The 22,321-nt window shown below is 44.2% G+C and overlaps 2 protein-coding genes across 9 annotated transcripts in view; one reads left to right on the plus strand and one right to left on the minus strand.

The window, feature by feature from the left end:
• Window positions 1-5,496: 5,496 nt before the first annotated feature.
• cep162 (centrosomal protein 162) overlaps window positions 5,497-22,321 on the minus strand; it is a 50,510-nt gene continuing 33,685 nt past the window's right edge. For 5 of the 7 annotated variants that reach the window (XM_018757210.2, XM_029253980.1, XM_018757212.2 and 2 more), the window contains 6 exons: window positions 20,298-20,516; window positions 18,782-19,461; window positions 17,824-17,965; window positions 15,825-15,923; window positions 15,352-15,486; window positions 14,256-14,863 (listed from right to left, as the gene is read on the minus strand). In XM_018757210.2, the coding sequence (XP_018612726.2) occupies window positions 14,648-14,863; window positions 15,352-15,486; window positions 15,825-15,923; window positions 17,824-17,965; window positions 18,782-19,461; window positions 20,298-20,516 (1,491 nt within the window). In that variant the 3' untranslated portion in view covers window positions 14,256-14,647. Of the gene's footprint in view, window positions 5,673-14,255; window positions 14,864-15,351; window positions 15,487-15,824; window positions 15,924-17,823; window positions 17,966-18,781; window positions 19,462-20,297; window positions 20,517-22,321 lie in introns of those variants that run through there. The other 2 variants (XR_001966339.2, XR_001966340.2) reach the window with 2 other exon arrangements.
• mrap2a (melanocortin 2 receptor accessory protein 2a) lies at window positions 7,679-13,841 on the plus strand. 2 transcript variants are annotated; one of them, XM_018757213.2, is made up of 4 exons: window positions 7,679-9,053; window positions 9,574-9,621; window positions 10,505-10,604; window positions 11,859-13,841. In XM_018757213.2, the coding sequence occupies exons 1-4, from the start codon at window positions 8,930-8,932 to the stop codon at window positions 12,253-12,255; spliced, it is 669 nt and encodes a 222-aa protein (XP_018612729.1). In that variant the 5' UTR covers window positions 7,679-8,929; the 3' UTR covers window positions 12,256-13,841. The 2 variants fall into 2 exon arrangements, with proteins under 2 accessions (XP_018612729.1, XP_018612730.1); XM_018757214.2 differs by lacking the exon at window positions 9,574-9,621 and having other exon boundaries at window positions 8,238-9,053.

Consider the following 22,321-nt stretch of genomic DNA (forward strand, 5'->3'; position numbering starts at 1 on the left):
TAGGCTAAATCTGAGGCTGACGGGTTGTACCACAAGGCATGCTGAGGACAGCTTTCATTCCATGAAATGAGTTCCAGATGTCACCCACATTTAGTTCAGGAGATCATACTATAGTGCGATATAGTAAAAGGAGCGTGGAGCACAGTCCGGAAAGACGGCCTGCTATTCATGGATGTCAAGGATGGCACTCTGCTCTGTGAATGGCGTTTTTAAGAAGTGACCAACTTGGTTCACTTTACTTGCCTGAAGCATCATGGAGACTGCTCTGCTCAGCTCAGCTCATCACCTAGCAACCCATCTAATCGTGTGAGGGGCTTCAAGAAAACAACATAAGCCTGGCCCTCCTGGTTGTGCATTACCAGAGGGCTGTGTCTGGCCTGTGACACAGCTAAATGACATAAATGACTGTAACTCTTACCTTCCCATTTTCAGTGCAGGAGATGTTTCTAGAAGATTAGGAGGCTGGAGTAGGAACCCAGACTCGAGCGCGAGTGTGAGAGCGAGACGGTTTTGATTTTTGGACTTCCTAGTGTTCTGCTCGCATTGATTTCAAGTCTTCTAAAGTTTGCATTTAGTAATAAAACAACTTTGTTTTTTTTTCTATTACAGATTTTCTGATATTTGTTATAATGAACATGTTTGTGTATTATGCTACACATTTTTTTGTTTGTTTCTGAATATAATCAAGTTTGGGAATGGAATGTGTCTGTCAAAGAACTGTGTGCAGAAGACAGAAGAATGGTGCGTTCTCACTATCATTGGCCTTCTCTTCCCTAACAGAATTGCGGGTGTTCTGGTCCTGGGACGAGACAACCCGGGGGAGTAGGTTACCTTTGCTAACTCAGGAAACAAGAAGAAGCTGTTGAAGTGTGTTGAGCTCATTCTGATGGACAGAGGGCAAGAATTACTAGATGTTAATTTTTATTTAGCAGATACCTTTGTCTAAGGTGGCTTAAAATGCACAATACACTGCAGTATCCTGCTTCCAAGTGTCTGGTCTACACAACAGATTATCGTAACAGTCCCACAGTAAGGACAATTTCAAGTGACCAAGTCATCAAAAACGTCTTCGGGAACAAACGCTCAGGGATAACCTGCACAAACAGCAGGAGAACATGCAAACTTCACACAGCGACAGATTTGAACTCGCCTGCTCTGCCGCCATATAGTATGTTAAAGAACAGGAATGTGATCTGGGGTAACTGCAAAATTCAACATTGTCAGCCAATTATGTCCATATTGCTTAATTACACAACCGCTTAAAGGACTGAATGGTGCGATTAAAGATGTTTGAACCAGTATGGATCAGCGGGTAGTGTAGGAGTAATCGGCACGGTCAAAGGACCAAGGGTCAAATCCCACCACCTGCTGTAATACATTTCAGCAAGAATTTTTCACTGGTACCCAGAGAACAAATCTGCAGGCACCAGCAGTACTGCTCAAATGTTTGGCTTAATTGTAATGTACATAGTAATTCAAACTTGATGAAATCCATTTCTGAAATTGTGGTTGAACAACTGCGGACTGGTTTTTTCGTCATGTGTGTTTTATTGCTCTGGTGAAGTAAGGAAGCAGATAATGAAACAACATTCAGCGCGGTATTCGGTATGGCCGATACGTGGAAGGGGCGAATCTTCAAGCACATCCACATCTGGTTTTGGTAATTTAGATGAGAGCAGGAAAGGAGTTTACTGCTTGAACCGCAGGCTTTATTAAGTCTAAAAGCTCCATGTAATTGGAGAAGCATGGAGTAGTTGTTGAGTGCTGACCTCATTTCGTAGGTATGGATTGCGTGCATGATGGAGTAGCGGTACTTTGCTGAAGTCTTGCTGGATACCATTTCGTTTGCTTACCTTCAGACGAGTCCGAAGTACATCTGTTATGCTACCCGTGGCAGCATAAGGAGAGAGCCCCCCCCCCCCAAGAAAAAAATGTTTTAACAGTCTCCAAAGTATTGTTTAACAAGCTTCATGTCATTATCAGCCAAAGAATATTTTGGTTTCTACTGTCAACTTCCCAACAGTCACAGGAGACCAGACAGTTTGAGAGCAAATGAGGTCTCTGCCATCTTCACTCACGAACCCCCAACTTTTTCTTCTTGTTCCTTCGCTCATTTGACATATTTAATAATGCATGATTGTTGCTTTCTGTGGTGTTTCAATAGAAAACTGCTGCTCTTGAGCTCTCAGTCTCCTTGTAAATCAAGAGCCCTGTTGCGTGCCGTGTCCGTCTGTCCGTCCCTCCCTCCATGGACACCCGATATTCTGCTATCGAATAATAATTATGAAAATAAATTAATGACGCATCTGACATTTTCCTTTTGTATGGTTTGGTTTTATGTCGTGTTTCTTCCTTCATATAAATGAGTGTAATTTCCATCATGTTTACCATCAGTACACTGTTTTTACTGTCACTTCAATGAATGTTTTTGTCTCCACAATTTCCTGCCATGTTCTTTCTATATTTGTATGGGTGGCCTCTGTACTCCTGACCTGCACTCCAAACACGCTGTTCAGGAACACTGGGGATTGTAAAGTGCTCTTCGTGTGTGTGTGTCCTGTATTAATCCATGAACTATCACTGGAGCATTTTTTTTAATGTGAACTATTCGGTCACCCATATGTGCCCTGTAGTTGTACAGTATAGAAGCACAAGGCAACCATCAGCACACTTAAACACCTCCTTTTTAGATTTTTTTCCCCCCGCTTAGGTCCCCTGTTATAGCATTCTTCCTAATGTCTGGATGAGTTCTATTTCTCCACAGCGCCAGTTTTCCCTGAAGTGTGAGTAGATAATGACAGCGGCTCCCTGACTCCACAGCCGCCTCCTGCTTGTGTCATCAGCTCCTCCTCTGAAAGGCAAGTGGCTTATTTTTTTTTCTTTCTTCAACATTTTACTGTTTTTATGTCTTTTTGAAGCTGCCTTTTTAGTGGTTAAAGATGTTTGTACTTTTTAATATCACTCAAAACCATAAGAGGGTCATGACAACATAGATATGTAATTTATGTTTATTCATTCAGCAAACGCTTTTCTCCACACAACAGAAGGACAGATTTGCAGATGTGATACTCGAGTCTGGTTAGTTTGTCACATAGCACCATAAAAACCAGCATACATTGCAGTAGCCCCATATAGGGTTTAATTTTTTTTTTTTTTTATTTAAATTATTAAACATAACACAGTACATGTTTTCACACATAGGGGTTGTAAGAAGTGAATCTGAAAGATGAGTTTTGAGACCCTTCTTGAATGTAGAGAGAGATTCTGCAGTTCTGAACGAGAGGGGGAGGTCATTCCACCACATCGGAGCCAGAACCGAAAACCTTCGTGCTTTTGGTTTCGTTCCTCTTTTATGCGGGATCACCAAGTGGGCAGAGGTGGAGAAGCGTAGCAGTCTGGCTGCGGTGTAGCGAGTGATCGGATCTTGTAGATGCCAGCAGCGGATCCGTCGATGGTTTTGTAGGCTGTAACCTGGGTGTTGAATTTGATTGGGGCAGCTACGGAAAGCCGGTGGGTGGAGAGAGACGAGCCGGGGGATACTTGGGCAGGTCGGACAGAACTCGGCCCTGAGTCTCCGTGCTAAGCGGCGAGTGGGTATCGAACGCGAGTCGAAGGGTTCGCCGTGCGCCGCACGCTCTTACCTGCCGAGCCGCCCAAGAGTCGAGCGGAGTGGGAAGGAGGGAAAGACGCGGCTGCGACCCGATACCCTCGCGGTGCTCAGAGCCTCTCGTTCTTTATTTGAATTACAACTGGCGAACGTGGCTGGAAAAGCACACGAACTCTTAGTTGGAAATTGCTGCCCAAGTGCTCTTTATTATATACAATGTAACTTTTATATAACTCAGTTTTCATGCTAGGTTGTGGCCATAATTACGTTAAGTGATGCAGAACTTAGCTATGTAAGAGTTGACTTTGAGAACAGCTGGTAGCTGAGCTGCCTGTAGGTGCGAAGGTTGCGGGTTCGAATGTTGAGCACACTTTGGCTGGTGAGTGTGTCCTCGTGTGAGTCGTAACCGAAAGTACTGTGGGATCCTCCGGCGCAATTGCAATGTACAGCGAGTTATGTCTTAGGGTAATTATGGGGTGAACTTCAGGTGGCTTTGGAACACATCTGAATTTTACATCTAGCAAATAGTTGTGCGAGGAAACCGTAGTGTCTCCATTTTCCAGATTGAATTATGATAAGAGTAATTAGTATTGGTAACTGGTATTTTTTGTTTATTCACTATTGCTGGGGTAGGTGAATGTAACTTCTGTGTTGAGAGTACTTTGTGTTCATCTACCTTGGGATTTGTACAGTTTATTAAATTGTGTTGTTCAGATTCTTTTAAGGTCCGTCTTCCTGAGTCTTTAATTTGATGAAGGTCGCTTTTTGGACGTGGAACAGTATTTATAACAGTATATTTTCCCCATGATAAATGATGGGAAAAGCTTATTTTGTTTACGGGGAATTCACCAGCACACACATTCAGGAACAAATCACGTCCGCTTTTAGGGGGAAGGGTGTATTGAGTTGTGAAATAAGCTTTTCTTTTCAATAACAAACCACTGAAGTGATATATTATGATGTACTGATGTAAAATAAGCCATCTAATGACCTCTGATGGTTTCAGAATTTTTGTTATTTTGCCATCATGGAGAAAAAATCACATCCCACGGGCTGTTTAAATCAGTTCTACGGTTGGCTGCACCCAGTACGGGTTTGCATGCGACAGCAGATGAATAGCAAACCTGAACAGACGAACTCAAGTGGCATTTTTTTGTTTCACTCATTTCAGCTCTACATTTACTCTCCTCTTGCCCCCATGTGAAAGTGGCGTTGTTAGATTGTTCCAATTTTGTCAGCTGTGGTAACAGCTGTTTTTCAGCAGGACTGCAGCAAAAGCAATTTTTAGGGATACTGATTTTTTTTTAATGATTAAATGCACTTCATGCTTTGGACTCACATTCTCTTATTGCTCTAGCCCAGGTGTTGGAAGCAAGTATTTCTGTAATATTATTTGTGAGAGCATGAAAATGTGAGGAAATGCTTTGTATACTTTTCCATGGTGCCTTTGCAGGATTCCTGTTTCATTTATATAATTCGCTATTACAATTTAGTTGATGCTTTGCGCCAAGGCAGCTTACAGTGCTTTGCTACTCTTTGCAATAATGTATCCATTCATATAGCTGGGCCTTCTTTTTCTTTTCTCTATGGGGGAGGATAAGTACCTTGTTCAGGGGTAAACAACAATGTGAAAATGCTTTGTGACCGTCCTGATTGGTGGATGGCTCAGTGGAGGCTGTTTTTACTTACCTAAGTTTGTAATGTCGGGGAATTCTATTAGCACTTAACACCACCCAGCAAATAACAGGAATAAAGTTTTATTCAGCAGATCACTGGACAGCAATTCAGCACTCAACCCTGCCTCCCCAGCTCTGGTTTCCCTGAACAAAAACATTACACACACAGTACACTCCTGTGACACACGACGCAAGAGACTGCCGGTGTGTGCTCATGTTTCTTTTATTTACAAATGTCGCAGACAGTGGATCGGGTCACGGGGGGAAAAGGGGGGACCGGGAAATGGTACAGAAAGGGGGGATCTTGTTGGGTGTGCGGGGCTGGGCAAGGTTTCATTTTTGCAGTGTGGGCGTCGTGCGTCCGTCTCTTCTTCCTTCTCCTTCGTTCACTGTCGGGCACAGAGGTTGAAATAGAGGTCGTTATTAGCCCCAGGTAGGGCGAGTCCCTCCTTCTGTCCTCCCTCCTCTGTATCAGCCCAGGCGTGCTGCAACTCCTTAAACACATTATGAGCTGGGTGTAAGCTACTAACGACATCTCACTGGTCAAATTTATATGCTTACATAACATGATTTAGTTATGAAAATAAAGCTAGTAGATCCCAAAACATGGTGCTCAGTATGAGGACATGGCATATTTATGAGGATAGAATAAAGATAAAATATGGACGTATTGAAAGGGAGAGGGATATTGCCGGGGGGGGGGTATGGAACCTGAGCGTCTGGCGGATGTACGTGACCGCGGTAGTCTGCAACATCAGGCATGTACATTATTCTCTTGCAGCAATTGCTGTATTATAATTACCTTGTATGATGTTTTGGGTATAAATCAATAGTCAAAAACTGATGATGAGTCCTGTAAAAAAAAAAAAAAAAAAAAAAAAACTAGGATTTTGTTTGTCCAGTACCACCATCAGAGCACTGATGTAGCTGATGCAAAAGACTGCGGTAGAGCAGCGGTCCTTGACATTGTACGGAATACATAATTATCCACCAGAAACAGCAGAAGGTGATATTGCCCATATAACAAGTTTAGTAACGCCAGTCTTAGCAGTGCAATCGCTCTGGTGGACTGACATTGGCATCCTTTTGAAGTGCCATGACAAGTGCGATACAAAACCTCCCAGCTTGAAACTAAGCCTTGCATCATGGGCTTAAAAAAGAGAAAGCAGCAATGGCTGTGCTCTTATCAGGAGAGTCCTGCAGGTTGTAGGAGATATTTTATTTAGTGTGTGATTCCCACTGGTAACACCAGTTGAGGCGTATAGCAAATGATGACTTAAATGGAACAGTTAAGAAGCGGTGGTAGAACAAAGCAGCACAAGCAACTGCAATGTTGAGGAGCTGGACTTCTGCAAGTTCTACAGTATAAAAAACCTCAGAAACACCAATGTACTTCAGTTGTCTATTTCAGTTTGATTCCTTAAGGGTGCAGAAAAATGCTTAACTTTGTTTACATTCTGAGGTGTTGATGATTCAAACATTGATATACATCATCAAATCAATGTTGGCTCTTAGCGACCATTGTGTGCTGTGACGGTTCATCACCTTCGGTGTTCTCCACGTACCGTCGTCATTAGTGATCTTTCTAATTTCATCCCAAAGATCTTCCCCTTCTTTATTATTCAGCCTCTCTGTCAATAACTGCTCATGTTCATATTTTAGAAGCTGGATGAATTTGTCTTAGCAGTTCAAATGGAATGCTTTAAGCTCTTGATTGCTAGGTCAGTATTGTTTCTTTGTGCTCCATGAGGTGATGCACAAAAGCTGCTTAAGATGTTAAGAAACCAATACCAGAAAATATGTTGTCAGGTTCACGTTGTTTTTTGGTTTTTTCTGGCACCCCTTACATGTTGCCAGGTTCAAGGAATCCTTCAGTTCCTCCTTCCATTCCATTCTAGTGTTTTGTTAGTAAAAGCTTGTGTAGCATACACAATCTGTCACTTTTGGCCTGAATGTCATGAAATCGGTTTATATCTTCATCAGCATCAGTTATGGATGCAATAACTGTCATGTTGATGCTGCAAGGCTGTCCATGTCATTATAAGAAATATGGACCGAGTCGATCGGATAGCCAGAAGCATTAGGCTCAGGATCCACCCTAACAAGTCCAAACTAATGAAGCTGTGAACAGTGAACAACAAGAAAACGATTGTCAATGGAACTGCTAGAAGAGTAAAGGACTAAGTATCTTGGCAGCTACATCTTGACTGATAGTGACATCGAGGAGGAGACTGCTTCAAGAATTGCTCCGACACTGCAAAATTTCAGTTGAATTAACATCTGGAAGTTGTCTTTGCTGCAGACCAGGACCAAACTGAAGATCTACAGGTCAAACGTGTTCTCAGTTCTGCTGTATGTTGCAGAGACTTGGAGGACCAACAAGAAGATTGACAGCAGGGTCAGAGGTTTTAAAAAACAATGCCTTCAGTGTATCCTCAGAGTCCACTGGGAGCAACAGAGAAGTGAACAGACGCACCGGTATCGACATCATCGTCGTGGAAGCGAAGTAGAGATGTTGGAGGTGTCGGGGTCGCATGCAGCGCATGAACAAAATCGGACACCTCCCGGCAAGCAAATACGGACCTGGAGGAGGACTCCGGAGGATGAGATGAAGATGGGCAAGACCTGGGATAAAGTCAGCTGGCTTGCCCAAGACCGCGAGGGCTGGAGGAGACTCATTGGCGCCTTATGCTCCACCTGGAGCGAAGAGGATTAAGCTAAGTACGTATAGCTCGTATATATAGGCAGAATGACAAAGTTGGCTTGCATTTATTCATGTGGCTGAAGCTTTTCTCCAAAGCAACTACCAACTTTTCACCGGTTAGGGTAAGTACACTGGTATATATTAGGTTATTAGGGTAAGTAGGTTGCGCCAGAGTACTAGAGCTGAAGGTGGGACGCCAACCACCAACTTCTGGCTCCAAAGGCAACAGCTCTAACTATGCTACCAATGGTCCCTATACACCCCCTCGCTCTCTCTCTCATATATATGTATAATATATATGTGCGTGTGTGTGTGTTTATTTAAATGAAGACTCCCTGAAATCGCTGTTTCGTGGCACAGACTCACTGAGCTGCACAGTTAGCTTGTCCGCGTTTACTGGGGCCATTTTGTGAAGCCAGGAGATGTAAAGACCTTGTCAGAGCCGTGTCGCAAGCCTACTTACGTCACATTTTGTCACTTAACTTCACGGTTCTCTACTAAGTTAAACAGCACACCGCATCGCTGTACCTCGCACCCGCCACCGACGTAGGGGAGCGCGTGCCCCCCCCTCACCAACGCCCAAACTCCACCCCCGTCGCGCAGTCCACGCGCCAAAGCGGTGATGTCAACGCGAGCGAGCGAGCGAGCGAGAGAGAGACCGTGCGTTTCTCTCTAGAACCGCCGGGAAAGTGGCACGAGCTCCCCGCGGAAGGGGGGAGGCAGACTCGCTTTTCCGCGATGAAAGCATGATCCTCTCCGCGCGCTGCCATACATAGATAGATATAATATTCTCAAGCCGAAACATCGGCGTCCTGCGTCTTTTCTTTCCATTCCATTCTTTTTGTGTCGGAAGTTACGTTGAGCAACAGGCGCGCTCCGTTCCTCCACCAGCTCCTCCGTCCCGGCGAAGGGGCCGCTTCGCATTGCTGTCCACGGACGGAGATGTCCCGTCTGAGCGCTGCCAACGGGAGCGCGCCCGCGGGCCGCGGTCCCGACTACGTGTGGGAGTACGAGTACTACGACGACGACGAGCCCGTGTCCTTCGAAGGACTCAAAGCTCATAGATGTGAGTTGGAACATTTTTCACTCTTTCTCTTCTGCGAGAGAAACTAAGCAAAGCGCGTTCGTTGTTGTTCTTAATGCCAGCAAGGCTTGCGCTCCTCTTTTTTACACAGTTACGAGTATAATACTGTAACTGTATGTATCGCTACTCTCTCGTCACTCGTGCTGCGAGACGGACGATGAGCGTTTGCTCGAGTTGCGTTCGGTGTTGAGCGGGACGCGCTGTGGCACAAGCCGTTAGTGGAACATGGATTCGCGGCAATTCGTAGCCTTTCGTTTCTCTCTCACACACACACTACGAAAACGCTGCAAAGTTCGCACTCGATAGCCTGCATGCGCCCTGAGAAGAACTGCTGCGTTTCTGCCAGCTCTGTGGAAACTTGTCTCGAGGAGGAGCCAAAAAATAGATACTGCACAATATGGCGCTATAAACAAATACTGGAGGAGGGGGGGGTGTTAACATTTGAGAGTTAAACGCTTTAGTGACTTCTCATCACTACTTTGTTTTGTCGTTCTGTTTGCAGTGAATGTTTCCGAAGGAAATACCCACCTGGAGTCACTGACTTACACAGGTGAACGATCGCGGTGATGTGATTTTGGGAAACATTCCTTGCTGTTAGGGGTTGAACTGTCTGCTGCAGCTCTCACTCGCTGCTCTTGTTCCTAAATGCCTTGCAAACTGTACGCGCCGCTGTTTAAAGCGCGGCTTTCCGACGGCCCCGCGAGCAGGAGGAAGCGCTGGAGAAGAGTTAGGAAGCGGAGGAAATGAGGTGCAAACCAGAGAAAGGAGCCGTCCGGAGACTTTGGCAAGGCTGAGTACCGGGATTGGAAGGTGCTGTTGCTGAAGTGTGACGTACCGGAGCCCGTGCTTGCGAGCACAGTTGTTTCGTTGCATGTGGTCCGACTGGCACTGTAGCAGGAGGCCGTGCTCCAGGCCGGAGCAGAGGTGGGGCGAAGAGAAGCTCAAATTAGGGAGGTGTTCGGTACAGCTGCGCCCTTCCTTTCCCCCGGCCGGCGCGGCGAGTCGTGCGCCGATGAATCCGCAGCTCATTATGTCCAGGCTCCGCTGGCTCTTCCAGCTCCTGGGCATCAATTATCCAGTGCTGCCGGGCTTTTGATTGCAAACCGGCCTTTTTTCTCTCTCTTGCTACAGCCCTCCGTTCACAGATGAACGTGGCCCGTTTTAATGATACGGCCTTTGCGAATCGGCGACTTGCAGCGCTCAAGTGAAGCATCATGTTGTTCTTTATATGTTTATAGCTCCTTTGGTCCTGTGAAGTGCACTTTTTTTTTTGAACGAATTAGCACTACTCTGATATCTTAAATCCATTCAGTGCTCTTCTACGATATGCATTAATCTGAAGTAATTAATCTGCCTTAACTGTAACTCAACAGAGGAAAACTGAAAGGGTGCCATCTTTGGGTCATCTGGGCTTAATTTCTGGTGTGTTTCAGATTCGATCGTGATTGGCTTCTGGGTCGGCCTAGCGGTGTTTGTCATCTTCATGTTCTTCGTTCTGACGCTGCTGACGAAGACTGGAGCGCCGCATCAGGAGTAGGAAACCTCGTTGTTGCCTGTCGAACCATGTTTTTCATGCTTCCATTCATAAGCATTACTGCCAGTAAGAAGGAAGGAGCATTTGCTGAAAAGACCAATCTCTCTTAGAGGCCTCTTGATATTTTGTAAACATTTCATATGTAGGAGACCTTTTGTAAAACTATAATGAGCACTTTGATGCACAGTCTGTGCCAAGAATGATCTTATTGTGAACAAGCTAAAATCCCCCTTTCTGTCTCTGACACCCACTGTCTTGTAGCTGTTCAATCTCAGTGCCAGTTTATTTTCATATCACATGTTTGGCAGCTTCTCCTTATGCTTTTTCCAACTCTTGGTGTTCCTGTACACTTAAGGCCTGCAATTTTAGCGGTTTTGCTATGACTATATTGAAGTTGTTAAATCAGTGTGGTTTTTTTTTTTTTTTGTAAATAATGGTGTTAAGCAAACCCAGGGCCTTTCCTACTCGATGGAGAATATTCCTCCTAATCTTAGTATGCATAACAGTAACAGTTGAAGCTTCAGTCTGTGCTAGCAAGTAAGAGCAGGGTGACCTGCTACGTGCTCTCCTGATGTTTTCGGTGCTAAGGTTTCAGCAGTGCAGGAAAACGTATTATGGCCAAACAAGCGGTTCGCTCAGTTCAGCACCAAAGACAGCTCATATATCTGACCGTGCTGATCAACCTGTTAAATGCAGCACAGCTCAGGGGAGTCAGCAACAGCCAACTGGTGACTTTGATAGTGTGTAATATGCAAAATAGAATCCAAGATTTTTTTTATAGTCCTGTTTCCACAGCCATCAGTTTCTCTTTATATTTTTACCCTGTCTAAACCACTCATGATTTGTGTGAATTGAAGGTTCATCATTAGTCAGGCACCTGACAGTTAATGTATTGCTTTACTTTAACATGAGAATGTCATCCACCATACTGGTGATAACTTAGAGTAACAACTGATGTGGGCCTCCAGGTAGGTTTACAGTAGCAATGAACAATCACTGAGTCACAGGACCTGGGTACATTCGAGCTGCTATTTTAGAATTTAAGAGACAAGGTAATCTTCGCTATAGAGTTGACTGACTTGTATTTATTATGAAATAGGAAGGTGTAACAATATTAGTTTGTGGAGGCTTTGTGAGTACTGAAGACATTCTAAAAGGTAAAATCAATTTCATAATAAATGCTGTAGACCTATATGGTAAAAGGTGAACTTTTTTCATTTGCCCCTCTCACTTGTCCCCCTTCTTGATGGCAGGAACCCAGAGCCCTGTGAAAAGCGCCCACGCCTGACTAGCTGCATGGTGGACATTGGCATTAACAAAAACCTGGGCAATAAGGTGTGCTCACAGCCCCTGATTGATGAATCTCGCTCCATTTTTCAATGCTACATCAACGAGAAGGAGCAGTGTGCAGGCAGGGTCAGCCAGGACGAGCAAGGGTGGCTAAGCAGCAGGAACTCTAGCAGCCTCCAAGTGGAGCAAACAGACCACAAAAAGGAAAAAGATGCCAACTTCCTGTCACACTTCAATATTCCTAATTTTGTGAACTCTGAGCACAGCTCCATGCTGGATGATGACGACCTGTTGCTGTGTGAGCCGCCGCTCATCGTGGACAGCGAGTCTCGGCCCAGTATCTCTCGCATCGTCAGCTGAAGCCCCTCCGTCGTCATTCTGCAGCTCAGGCCCTTCATACTTTCAAACTGATCTCCTGTTCACGTAGTGTGCGCATTCTTTCTACTGGAAATTCAAAGATATTAACACCCAAAGTGTTCCTTTTAATCTCCTCTGGTAAGTTGTCACTTGGTGAAATATTACCAGTAGAGATGTACCAAAATTTAAATCTTAAAAGGACACATGAACAATATATCAAGTATAGGTAAATGAATACAGGCTATACTTGATATATTGAGTGCCTTACTACTTAAGTCAAATGTTTCCTAGCAACCACCTTTCTGGAGATCTAAAACAAGACCCTACAGTCTACAATGCATCATTAGAGAAGAGTGAACTTTTAACCTTAAATTGAACATTCACTTTCCACAATAATCATTGTTACACGTAGTTAGTCCCTAATTCACTACACCTTTTGCTGACTTGTGTCTGATATAGAAGCAGCCTCTCTGGAGTTCAAGGAACCCATTCATCAGCTACAGTGTCTGCCCCACAGCAATGACCATGAATGCTTCCTCATCCCAGTGAACTTGATCAGCTAAATGTGCTGCTCTCCTGCCCTCCGGAGTGTAGATGACATCATTTGAGCCTGTGCCCTTCTAGGCACTTTATTAAAGCAGCACACCGCAGTGTCGTGATGTTCTTAGTGGAAAAGTCATTTTTCAAAGACTGCTACAGAAGCCTGTAAAACACTTTTAAAGCCTTTCTAGAGCATAAGCTACCTGCTCAAGAAACTTAGAAGTACACAAAATACCTTCATTTGTTTCAAACTACAGCAATGAAAGTTGGGCGATTCAAGGGGAGAAGACTAGGAAGTACCGGGGAGTCAACATTGGAGTGAGCTAACAGGAGACATGCAAGACAATAATGCTGTGCTGTGGCTGCTCCAGCCTTACTAAAAAAAATACTGGTGAACATAGTACATAACAAGCAGAAATATAGAAAGGCCTCAATTACATTTCAATGGGACCAGCTCAAAATTTCCACTAGGCAGAATAACTCACTGGCCCCCAGGGAATCCTTTCCCAGAGCAGTACTCAATCACTCTGAGAAAAGATGTAGAAGGAATTTAAGGAAAAGTACACAGCAGGTTTTTGTGATCAAGTCTCAGATTGCTGCTCATGTATCTGTGGGCAGCAGTTACCCACTTAAACATTGTTCTACACTAAACTTTCTATTATAAGCGCACACCTACTGTAAAATACCCACATTACATACGCATTAAGAGCTGGTCCAATACAACATGACTTTTGGATTTGAAATGGAAAGATAAACTAGTCCAAGTGTTGCATTTTGTTTCTTGGTATTTTTGCTTGTAACATACAATCAGATCAGCAACTTTTGTTAATACCCCAATATAAGATGAGCCTATAAAATTCACGCTGCCCTGTGTATCATGCACAGTACATGTAATAACAGCCATACTGTTTATGCCACAATCCTCTCAAGTTTTTGTAATTTAATTCAGGTCTCTAAATGTATATACCAGTCATGTGATGTACTCTAACCTTGTAAGGAAAAAATTAAACTGTCCATCTGCAACATTAATAAATGTGGCAAAACATACAGTGAAATGTCCTACTTATTGTAAATTTGAATGTGAGAGCAGAATTCCTCACTGTAATGGCTCATAACCACAGGGAGTTACAAGCTTTTATATATCTGAACAGAAGCTACAGGGAACATCTACCTTTACAGGTACGATGGCACTCTAGAAGGCAGCACAGCAGTGCAGGAGGTAGCACTAGGGCTGATGCCTGTGCTCCAGTTTTGGATACAGGTTCAAATTCCACTGCTGCCCTGCACTGGACAATGGATAAGTGAATGTTACTTTGGAGCTTAGAGACTATGATTAATTATTAAAGCATCAATACCTCCTTAGCTGAGAGCTTTCCAGTAACACGTTACCAGTTCCCGCAGGGGTTTCAACCAACGTAGCATCGTTAACCCAGACATACGGGAAACTGAACATTTATGTGGCTGTATCTCTTAATCTTTGCCTCACCAAGAGAATGATTCTATCTTGAAATAAGACAGGGTGGGGGAAAGGTTGGCGTGCACCGTGTTCCAGAACATCCCACAGGGCCTGGAAGTTGCACGATGACAATGAAAACACAAAAAGTAACCTTAACCTTTACTACAGCAACCATTCTGCTTTAATCAAACTTAAAAACAGTATCACAGCATAAACTCAGGTACTGATTGAACCCCGTAACAGTTCAATAATAATACATTTTAAAAATAAATACAACTTACTAAAAGAGAAAAATCAAGAATTTTCATGTGAAAAACTCTCCCACCCCTGTGACTTACAGCGTTCAGATGTGAAGTACCTAGATTTCTTGCACGGTACAGCAATGATGGAGGGGCCTCTTCAGGACTTTTGGGCAAAGGTAGCCGTGTGTGCAGTGCCAGGGGCGGGCAGGACCACATTTTGCCTCTGCAGCTCCCTTAGGACCTCTAGGATGGAGTCCAGCTCCACACGGAAGGCCTCCAGCTCCTGGGTTTTGGCCTGGGCCAGCCTGCGCCAAGCCTCCACTTCGTTCTGATGCTGCTCCTCGTCTGTCGCGAGCCACGTCCGAGTGATCACCTGAGAGGCAGGGACGGGCTTGGCTCCACATGTTCACCAGAAACACTTTCTGAAAAAACCTTAAGCTCTACATTTTGTCCCTGGTGCATGCAGAGGGAAAACATCCCCGATACTCTGGAACAGTCTGTTCTACTGCTACGCTATGGAACACAACCCCAGAGAGCGCCGTGTGCAGTTAATGACCCCATTAGTTAATGTTGTCACTGACATCCTGGATGGTTTCTCACCTGCAGTCATGCACTGATGCAAACGGGACTAAAGTGATGGGAACTGTGTGAGCCTCCTGCTCTGGCGTGTGTACCTTCAGTATGTGTTTGCATTTTTCACAAAATTTTATGAATCGTTTATGAATGCATGAATGCATTTTTGCGGATTATACTCTTGCCTTCTGCGTGGGTATGTGAGAGTGCCATTTAGCATGGCTTTGCTTGCATCAGCACTATGTGTGTGTTTGAAGAGGGGGGGGGGGGGTGTGTATTCCAGTTTACCTGCTGCAGCTCCCTCTCCCTCTGCATGTGCCTCAGCTCCATGTTCTTGATCTTCTTCTCCAGTGCAGTGAAATGTTTCAGGGTTGGACTGTGTTGCTCCTTGGCCTCCTTTAGCTCCTCTAGAAGTTTTGACATCTGTAACATTGCAAAAATCTCTTCAGCCAAACAGACACACATGAAGCCTGGTGTATCCCAGCACTCCCTGTAAACAATGAAATCACTACATAGGAACAGCAGGGTAAATATGGAAATGTATAATCATCTTGAAAAGAGGATGCCACTGGTTCTACATCTTGATGCGCTCATTCTGCACAGCACCCAGAAAGATTACACATAGTAAACGTGGATATATGGAACAGGAGAGAGGGATTGTGGTGTAGGTGTGGACAAACTGAGGAGAGGATGGAGAATGGTACAGACAGCTATGCCAGAGAGGTGGGTGTGGGGCAGGCAGGGAGCCAGCATGGACACACCTCATTCTGCAGTGTCTCTTCTCGCACCTGAGACACTACAAGGGCCTCCTTGCACCCCTGCAGCTCCTTCACCTGGTCCCGCAAGTGTCTCACCATGATCTGTATAGAAAACAGCAGCTCACCTTTCTGCCTACTACATATATATATATCTACATATATGAAATATATTATAGAAAAGTCACGCACTCTAATATTTTGTTGGAGCACCTTTTGCTTTGATTACGGCACGCATTCGCCATGGCATCGTTTCGATAAGCTTATGCAATGTCACAACATTTATTTCCGTCCAGAGTTGCATTAATTTCTCGCCAAGATCTCGTATTGATGGGAGAGTTGGACCGCTGCGTAAAATCTTCTCCAGCACATCCCAAAGATTCTCAATGGGGTTAAGGTCTGGACTCTGTGCTGGCCAATTCATGTGTGAAAATGTCATCTCACGCTCCCTAAATCACTTTCACAATTTGAGCCCGATGAATCCTGGCATTGTCATCTTGGAATATGCCCGTGTCATCAGGGAAGAAAAAAAATCCATTGATGGAAAAACCTGGTCATTCTGGAAGTCAGCTGACCTCATTTTTTGGGCACGTAACATTGCTGAACCTAGACCTGACCAACTGAAGCAACCCTAGATCATAACACTGCCCCCACAGGCTTGTACAGTAGGCACTAGGCATGATGGGTGCATCACTTCATCCACCTCTTTTCTTACCCTGATGCACCCATCGCTCTGGAACTGGGTAAATCTAGACTCAGACCACCTTACCTTTTTCCATTGCTCCAGACTCCAAACTTTATGCTCCCTAGCAAATTGAAGCCTTTTTTTTTTTTTTTAAAACCCTGATTAGCCTCACTGATAAATGGTTTTCTTAAGACTACAAAACTGTTTAGGCCCAATCGCTTGAGTTCTCTTTGCATTGTGCATGTGGAAATGCTCTTATTTTCACTATTAAACATAGCCGTGAGTTCTACTGTTTTTTTACGAACTGATTTCACCAAATCGTTAAGTGATCTCCAATCACGATCATTTAAGATTTTTTTTCCGACGGCATTTGTTCCTCAAAGATGATGGTTTGCCACTTTCTTTCCAGGTTTTAATAATGCGTTGGACAGTTCTCAACCCAATTTTAGTAGTTTCAGCAATCTTAGTTGTTTTCTTTGCTTGATACAGACCAATAATTTCACCCTTCTGAAACAGAGTAACAGCTTTTCCATGACCACAGGATATGTCTTCTGACATGGTTGTTTAAGAAATAAAGAGCTACTCACTGCATCAGTTAGGGTTAAATAACTTGTTGCCAGCTGAAACATATTAATCACTGCAGTAATTATCCAATGGAAGGCTCTTACCTATTTGCTTAGTTAAATCCAGGTGGTGACTTTTTTTTTTTTTTTTTTTTGCCAGGCAGTGTATAAGGCTACTTTTCTGTAGCATGTTTGAAGTATAACATGAACTTTATTTGGTTTTTAAGCTATTTATTTATTTATTTGTTTAAAAAAAAAAAAAAAAAAAAAAAAAAAGTTCTTCAGGACAATGTTTCAGTTGCAATTTGAGGCAGGTGTGGGTGTTTGAACCACAGCACTGCAAACACACTGATGAGAGGAGCTTAAATTTGGCAATATACACGAGAAGTGAGTTTACATCTTACTTTCATTTGATATAGAGTCAGAGGTTCCAGTTTGGATATTTTTAACTGCTGCCCACATTCATATCAGAGGATTTTCTTAGGTGAATTATGTTGTAACATCCCTAAATTTGAATGCCTGTAGCAATGTACTAATTAGAAAGGAGCATCTTCTCTCCCTAGGAAGGAGGTCAAAGAGATCTGAAGTGAAACACTTTTAAGTTAAGACCTCAACATGAGAACTACCTTTTATCTCCTGAAGTAACAGACTGGGCACATTTGTCATATGTGCTCCAGCTACAACATAATTAGTGAAACCAGATGTCAAACAACAGCAAAAATGTCACCTGAATGGTGGCCATGCTGTGAGCCATTACCTCCTGTGCAGACAGCTGATTGGTCAGTTCAGCCACTTTAGAGGAAGAGTGTTCCAGCGCATGGCGGGTGAGAATGTTCTCCAGCTCTCTCTGATGTTTAGTCCTCAGCGATGAAAGCTGCTCTGCAAGACTCTCTTGAACCCTGTGGGTACAACCTGAGTTACGGCACTGTCACGTATCACATGTGCCGATGAGCCTCCGCTCCACTCATTAGTATTACAGATAAGCTTCAACATTACTATCCACCACTTCTCTCGATGTAACCCTCACCACCCAAACATACCGATGAGCATCTTCGCTGTACAATCCTACTGCCGAGTCTAACGTTCAGCCACCATGGCTACTCGGAAAAAAGATGAACATTTCTTCAGTCAAAGCGCCAACTAACAGCAGCCACCTTCATTTGCCACAGGGACTGGAACATAAGCGAGACTTATCAAACTTTGCCTTACGAGCCTTTGAAGCACTCCTTGACTGAGTCCTGCAGTGGTGCATGACTAACGCAGCGGCTGATCTCTTCACCAGCCAACTGGAATTTTACAGAGGAAATAAGCTCCTCTGCTTGCTCAGATATATAAACCCTAAAGCATTCAGCTATAGGGAGACTGCTGGTGAAAAGTGGTTTCCTTGGCTACTACAGCATGAAATCAGACTCAGTCAGTGAACCTTGATACTGTCCTCCTCTCCTCGATCCTGCTTTAAGTTCCCATCAACAAACTTTTTCAGTTCTAAGGGAAACAGTTTTAAGGAAGTGCTTTTAAATTATAACAAATGCTAAGGGGGTAAATACTTTTCAAAACTGGAATTTTTCCTTTTTTTTTTAAAACAAAAAAAACAAGTGATTATGGCTCATTAGAACGGTAGGTATGTTTTGTTAACTATGAAAAAATTCCGATTCAAATATATAAAACGGTCTTAATGCAAGCAGTAGATAATTTATAAATATGCTGTAATATACCTTCGGAGCTCCCCCTCTGCTTGCGCAGTTGCTGCCTGCAGTGTCACTCTTTCATGCTCTGCCTCCAGCTCCACTTGTTCCAAACGTGCTCTCAGCTGCTCATTTTCCTGCAGCACTTCTGAGATGTGGGACCCTGAGAATTCTGATGGCTGGTAGTTCTTTTCATCCAATGTTGGAGGGAAGGTTTCAGCCACCGCCTCGCTCTTCGCCCCAATCTTTTCCCCACCCTGGAGCACAGGGGTTCCCCTAGCTGCTACTCCCTGTTTTTTGGTGTCCCCGTTACGCCCCTGAAGAGGTGGGGCTAAGAGCAGTGAGCGGCGCTCCTTCTGTAGCCGTTCTACCACACGGGTCAGCTCTTGGATTGTCTTGCTCTTTGCGGTGAGCTCTTGAGTCATCCTGTCAATTCGGACACCCTGCGCCTCTTCTGCTTGGCGTTCGTGCCGACTCGGGCTCTTCTGTGGCTTCTCCTTACACCGAGCCTGCTGAAGCTGCCCCTGGAGGGCTGTGATCTCTGCCAGCAGCTCATCCTCCCGATTTCTCTGGGTCTCTTGGAGGTGTAGCAGCTCTTTCTCCAGGGACTGAGCCTTGGACTCCCAGGCCTGGGGTGACACAGCCTGCGTCCGCTCAGCTTTCATAGCCAGCTGCTGCTCTAGCTGAGAAATCTGTTGCTCATACTGGATCTTGTGTCACAGAAACATCAAACACATACAAAATTAAATTAATTACAGCACAGCCTTAGCGTTCCCTGCCTCGCTTGCCCTGACCAGGGTTTCTGGTTATCCGAAGACTATCACAGAAGCATTGGACGAAAGACTGAGTACAGCCTGTATGGGATGCCGGTCCATTGCAGGGTAGCCACTCACACACAGTCCTTCACCCATGCACTCACTAAAGGCAATTTAGGAAAGCAGAGAATCCTGTAGGAAGACCAGGCAAACTCCGCAGAGACTGAATGGGGATCAAATCTGCGTTCTCTTGCACCACCCAGGCGCTGTGAGGGAACAGTGGTACTCACTTCAGCATTCCAATAAACTAGGATAAATCATGTTTAGACTTAGAGAAAAGGGGGTTTAAAATTTTTACTTGCAAATTTCCTGAATTTTTCATTGAGGGTCAAAGCAGGGTACACAAATATGATCAACAGGTAGCTACTTAGCATGTACAATTGAGCATGTTTATTTTTATTCTAAAAAAAACTTTCATAAAACCTTTCAAGAAGAAATTCAAGGACTTCAAGCAAACCCCTAGATTCATATTAAGAATGAGTCATCTGAAATGCTGGAACAACATAACATCCTTTATGACAATATGAATACCAAAGGTTTTCACATTCACGTAACACTTGTTTTATTTCAGAGCTATTTTCAATAACTCTGCAAAGATTGTGTGACAAAAACATATTAACATGAGTTATGAAATTACCAGGACTTCTTTTGTAGACCAACTAAAAGCAACGTATTTAATCTGTTAGAAATGTGTGAAATATACTACACCAGAGTAAACCATTTCCATTTACCTTGATCTTATGGTACTGTTGCTCCATGGCCCTCAGACTCCGTTTGGCCTCCTCATCCCGTCCCTCTAGCTCCGCTTCCAGCCTCTGCACACGGCGCTCCAAGAAAGCCACTGTCCCGGCACACTCGGGAGTCACGGGCTCCGCTGCCGCTGCAGCCAGCATCAGGGAAGGCAGGGAATTGGGATGTCTGCGCCGCAGGATCTCCTCCATCTCCTTCACCTGGGAAAGGAGGCAGATGTTGCTTTATCATGCCTGCACTGCTCTCAATAAGTGCTCTTTTGATGATTTTACACATGTATAATTTCACATTAAGTACACAATCTCTCTCCCTCCTCCTGCTCTTCTATGTTACAAGCCAAAACAAAAGATTCAATCAGCCACTACTTCTCTGCATCTACCTACTCACACCCTTGTTTTGCTCTCACTGTGGGATTTCATACTGCCTTCCACTTTAATGCAATAAATGTTCGTGATCCCCAATCCAATGGTACTTAAAAATGTTTGAAAGTTCACAACAAACACAAATGATTCAGACTGAGTTTAAACATAACTTCTTTAACTTGTTTTGTGGCAACACACTGTGATTAACTGGTGTCCTATCCAAAGACATTGCACCCTGTACTTCTGGGATAGGATCCGAACCACCCTGACCCCGATGTGGATGAACAGTCACTGACAATTAGGTCCTACACGCATTTATACAAATAAATAAACTGTATATGCAGCTACTCATGTAATGTATACTGGTTTATGTGGCGTTATGCCACAACTTAACTGCACTCCCGTTGGTGTGACGTGCTTTTTGTATTTTTCTCTGAGACGAACGTCACTTTAGAGAAAAACGTCTGGTGAATAAATAAATGGAAATGTAAATGAGAAGAACCGGGGCACCAATTTCCAACTGACAGAAGAAGCAACGCGCTTTCCAGCCATGTCCACTTGTAATTCAAAGAATAAAAAACAGAGATATCGGATCGCACCCGTGTCTTTTTCTCTCTCCTCGCTCCACTGGGCTCTCGGTCTCTTGGGTGTCTCAGGTGGTCAAAGGGCGGGGCGCATGACAAGCTCTACGCCTCAGGTTTGACACCTGGGCTGTGTCACGTGCCAACAAAATCATGGGGTCAGGAACCGCAGGGATTCTCAGCGGGGGGAGTCGGCACCTCCCAGGCAACTCGGAGAGACCTGTGTTGCCGCCCCAGTGACCTACCTCGCGAATTAACGCGGCACGCCAGCGCAGGTCAACTTCTAAGTGCAACTGGGACTGGGGGGTTTTGTACCCTAGTAAGAAGTAAATATAAGACTCTGAACAATCGTAGGGCTGCCATGAGTCAACAGCACACAGAAGGTAATCCATGAACAACATCTGCATTATAAGCGGGACTGGGGAGGTTTCGTATCGCTACCGGACACTGTGAAATGTACCCTGTGGGGACGAGGTAAGGACTCCTAAATACATATAAGAATGATGGGAAACACAAATGGTCACTAGCCGCTTTACTTAAACACGCCATAATGACAGTCCACAGCCCATATCCAGATGACACGGGGAACACTAATTATCAAAATGCAAAAAATAAACAAAAAACAAAAACTTTCCTATGATAGCATATTTGAAGATGGGTCTAAAATTGAACTGAACAAGTATTCTTTGCTAAAACAAATGCAACCTTTCATACACAAGATACAATATAAAGTATTTCACACAGAGATGTTTGTGTTCACATTTCCTGATGAGGGACTAAAGAAAAACACAGCAAATGAGGATGAACAGTACCCTTGATCAAGGCTACTGCAACAGCGGCATTTGAACTCATATTACACCAGCAACCCATCTGTAGGAACACACATTCAGACAACCTCACACACTCAGTCCATCGTGATTCAAAACACTCTTTTCAAAGAAAGAATTGTAGCATGCCTGTGCAGCAGGATGAAATGGCCTAAGTGACTTCTCACATAAAGCATCTAATTCACGCTACATGTTCAAATCACATAGCACTGCCCAGGTGCCCATCCATCACACT

Source organism: Scleropages formosus, chromosome 8, assembly GCF_900964775.1.
Source record: "Scleropages formosus chromosome 8, fSclFor1.1, whole genome shotgun sequence".
Classification (NCBI taxonomy): domain Eukaryota; kingdom Metazoa; phylum Chordata; class Actinopteri; order Osteoglossiformes; family Osteoglossidae; genus Scleropages; species Scleropages formosus.

What these genes read in the sequence shown, in the direction of transcription:
- mrap2a (XM_018757213.2), top strand. Translation starts at nt 8,930, where the DNA reads ATGTCCCGTCTGAGCGCTGCCAACGGGAGCGCGCCCGCGGGCCGCGGT. An exon ending in AGGACTCAAAGCTCATAGAT is followed by an intron (nt 9,054 to 9,573) that starts GTGAGTTGGAAC and finishes TTCTGTTTGCAG; the next exon opens with TGAATGTTTCCGAAGGAAAT. An exon ending in ACTGGAGCGCCGCATCAGGA is followed by an intron (nt 10,605 to 11,858) that starts GTAGGAAACCTC and finishes TCTTGATGGCAG; the next exon opens with GAACCCAGAGCCCTGTGAAA.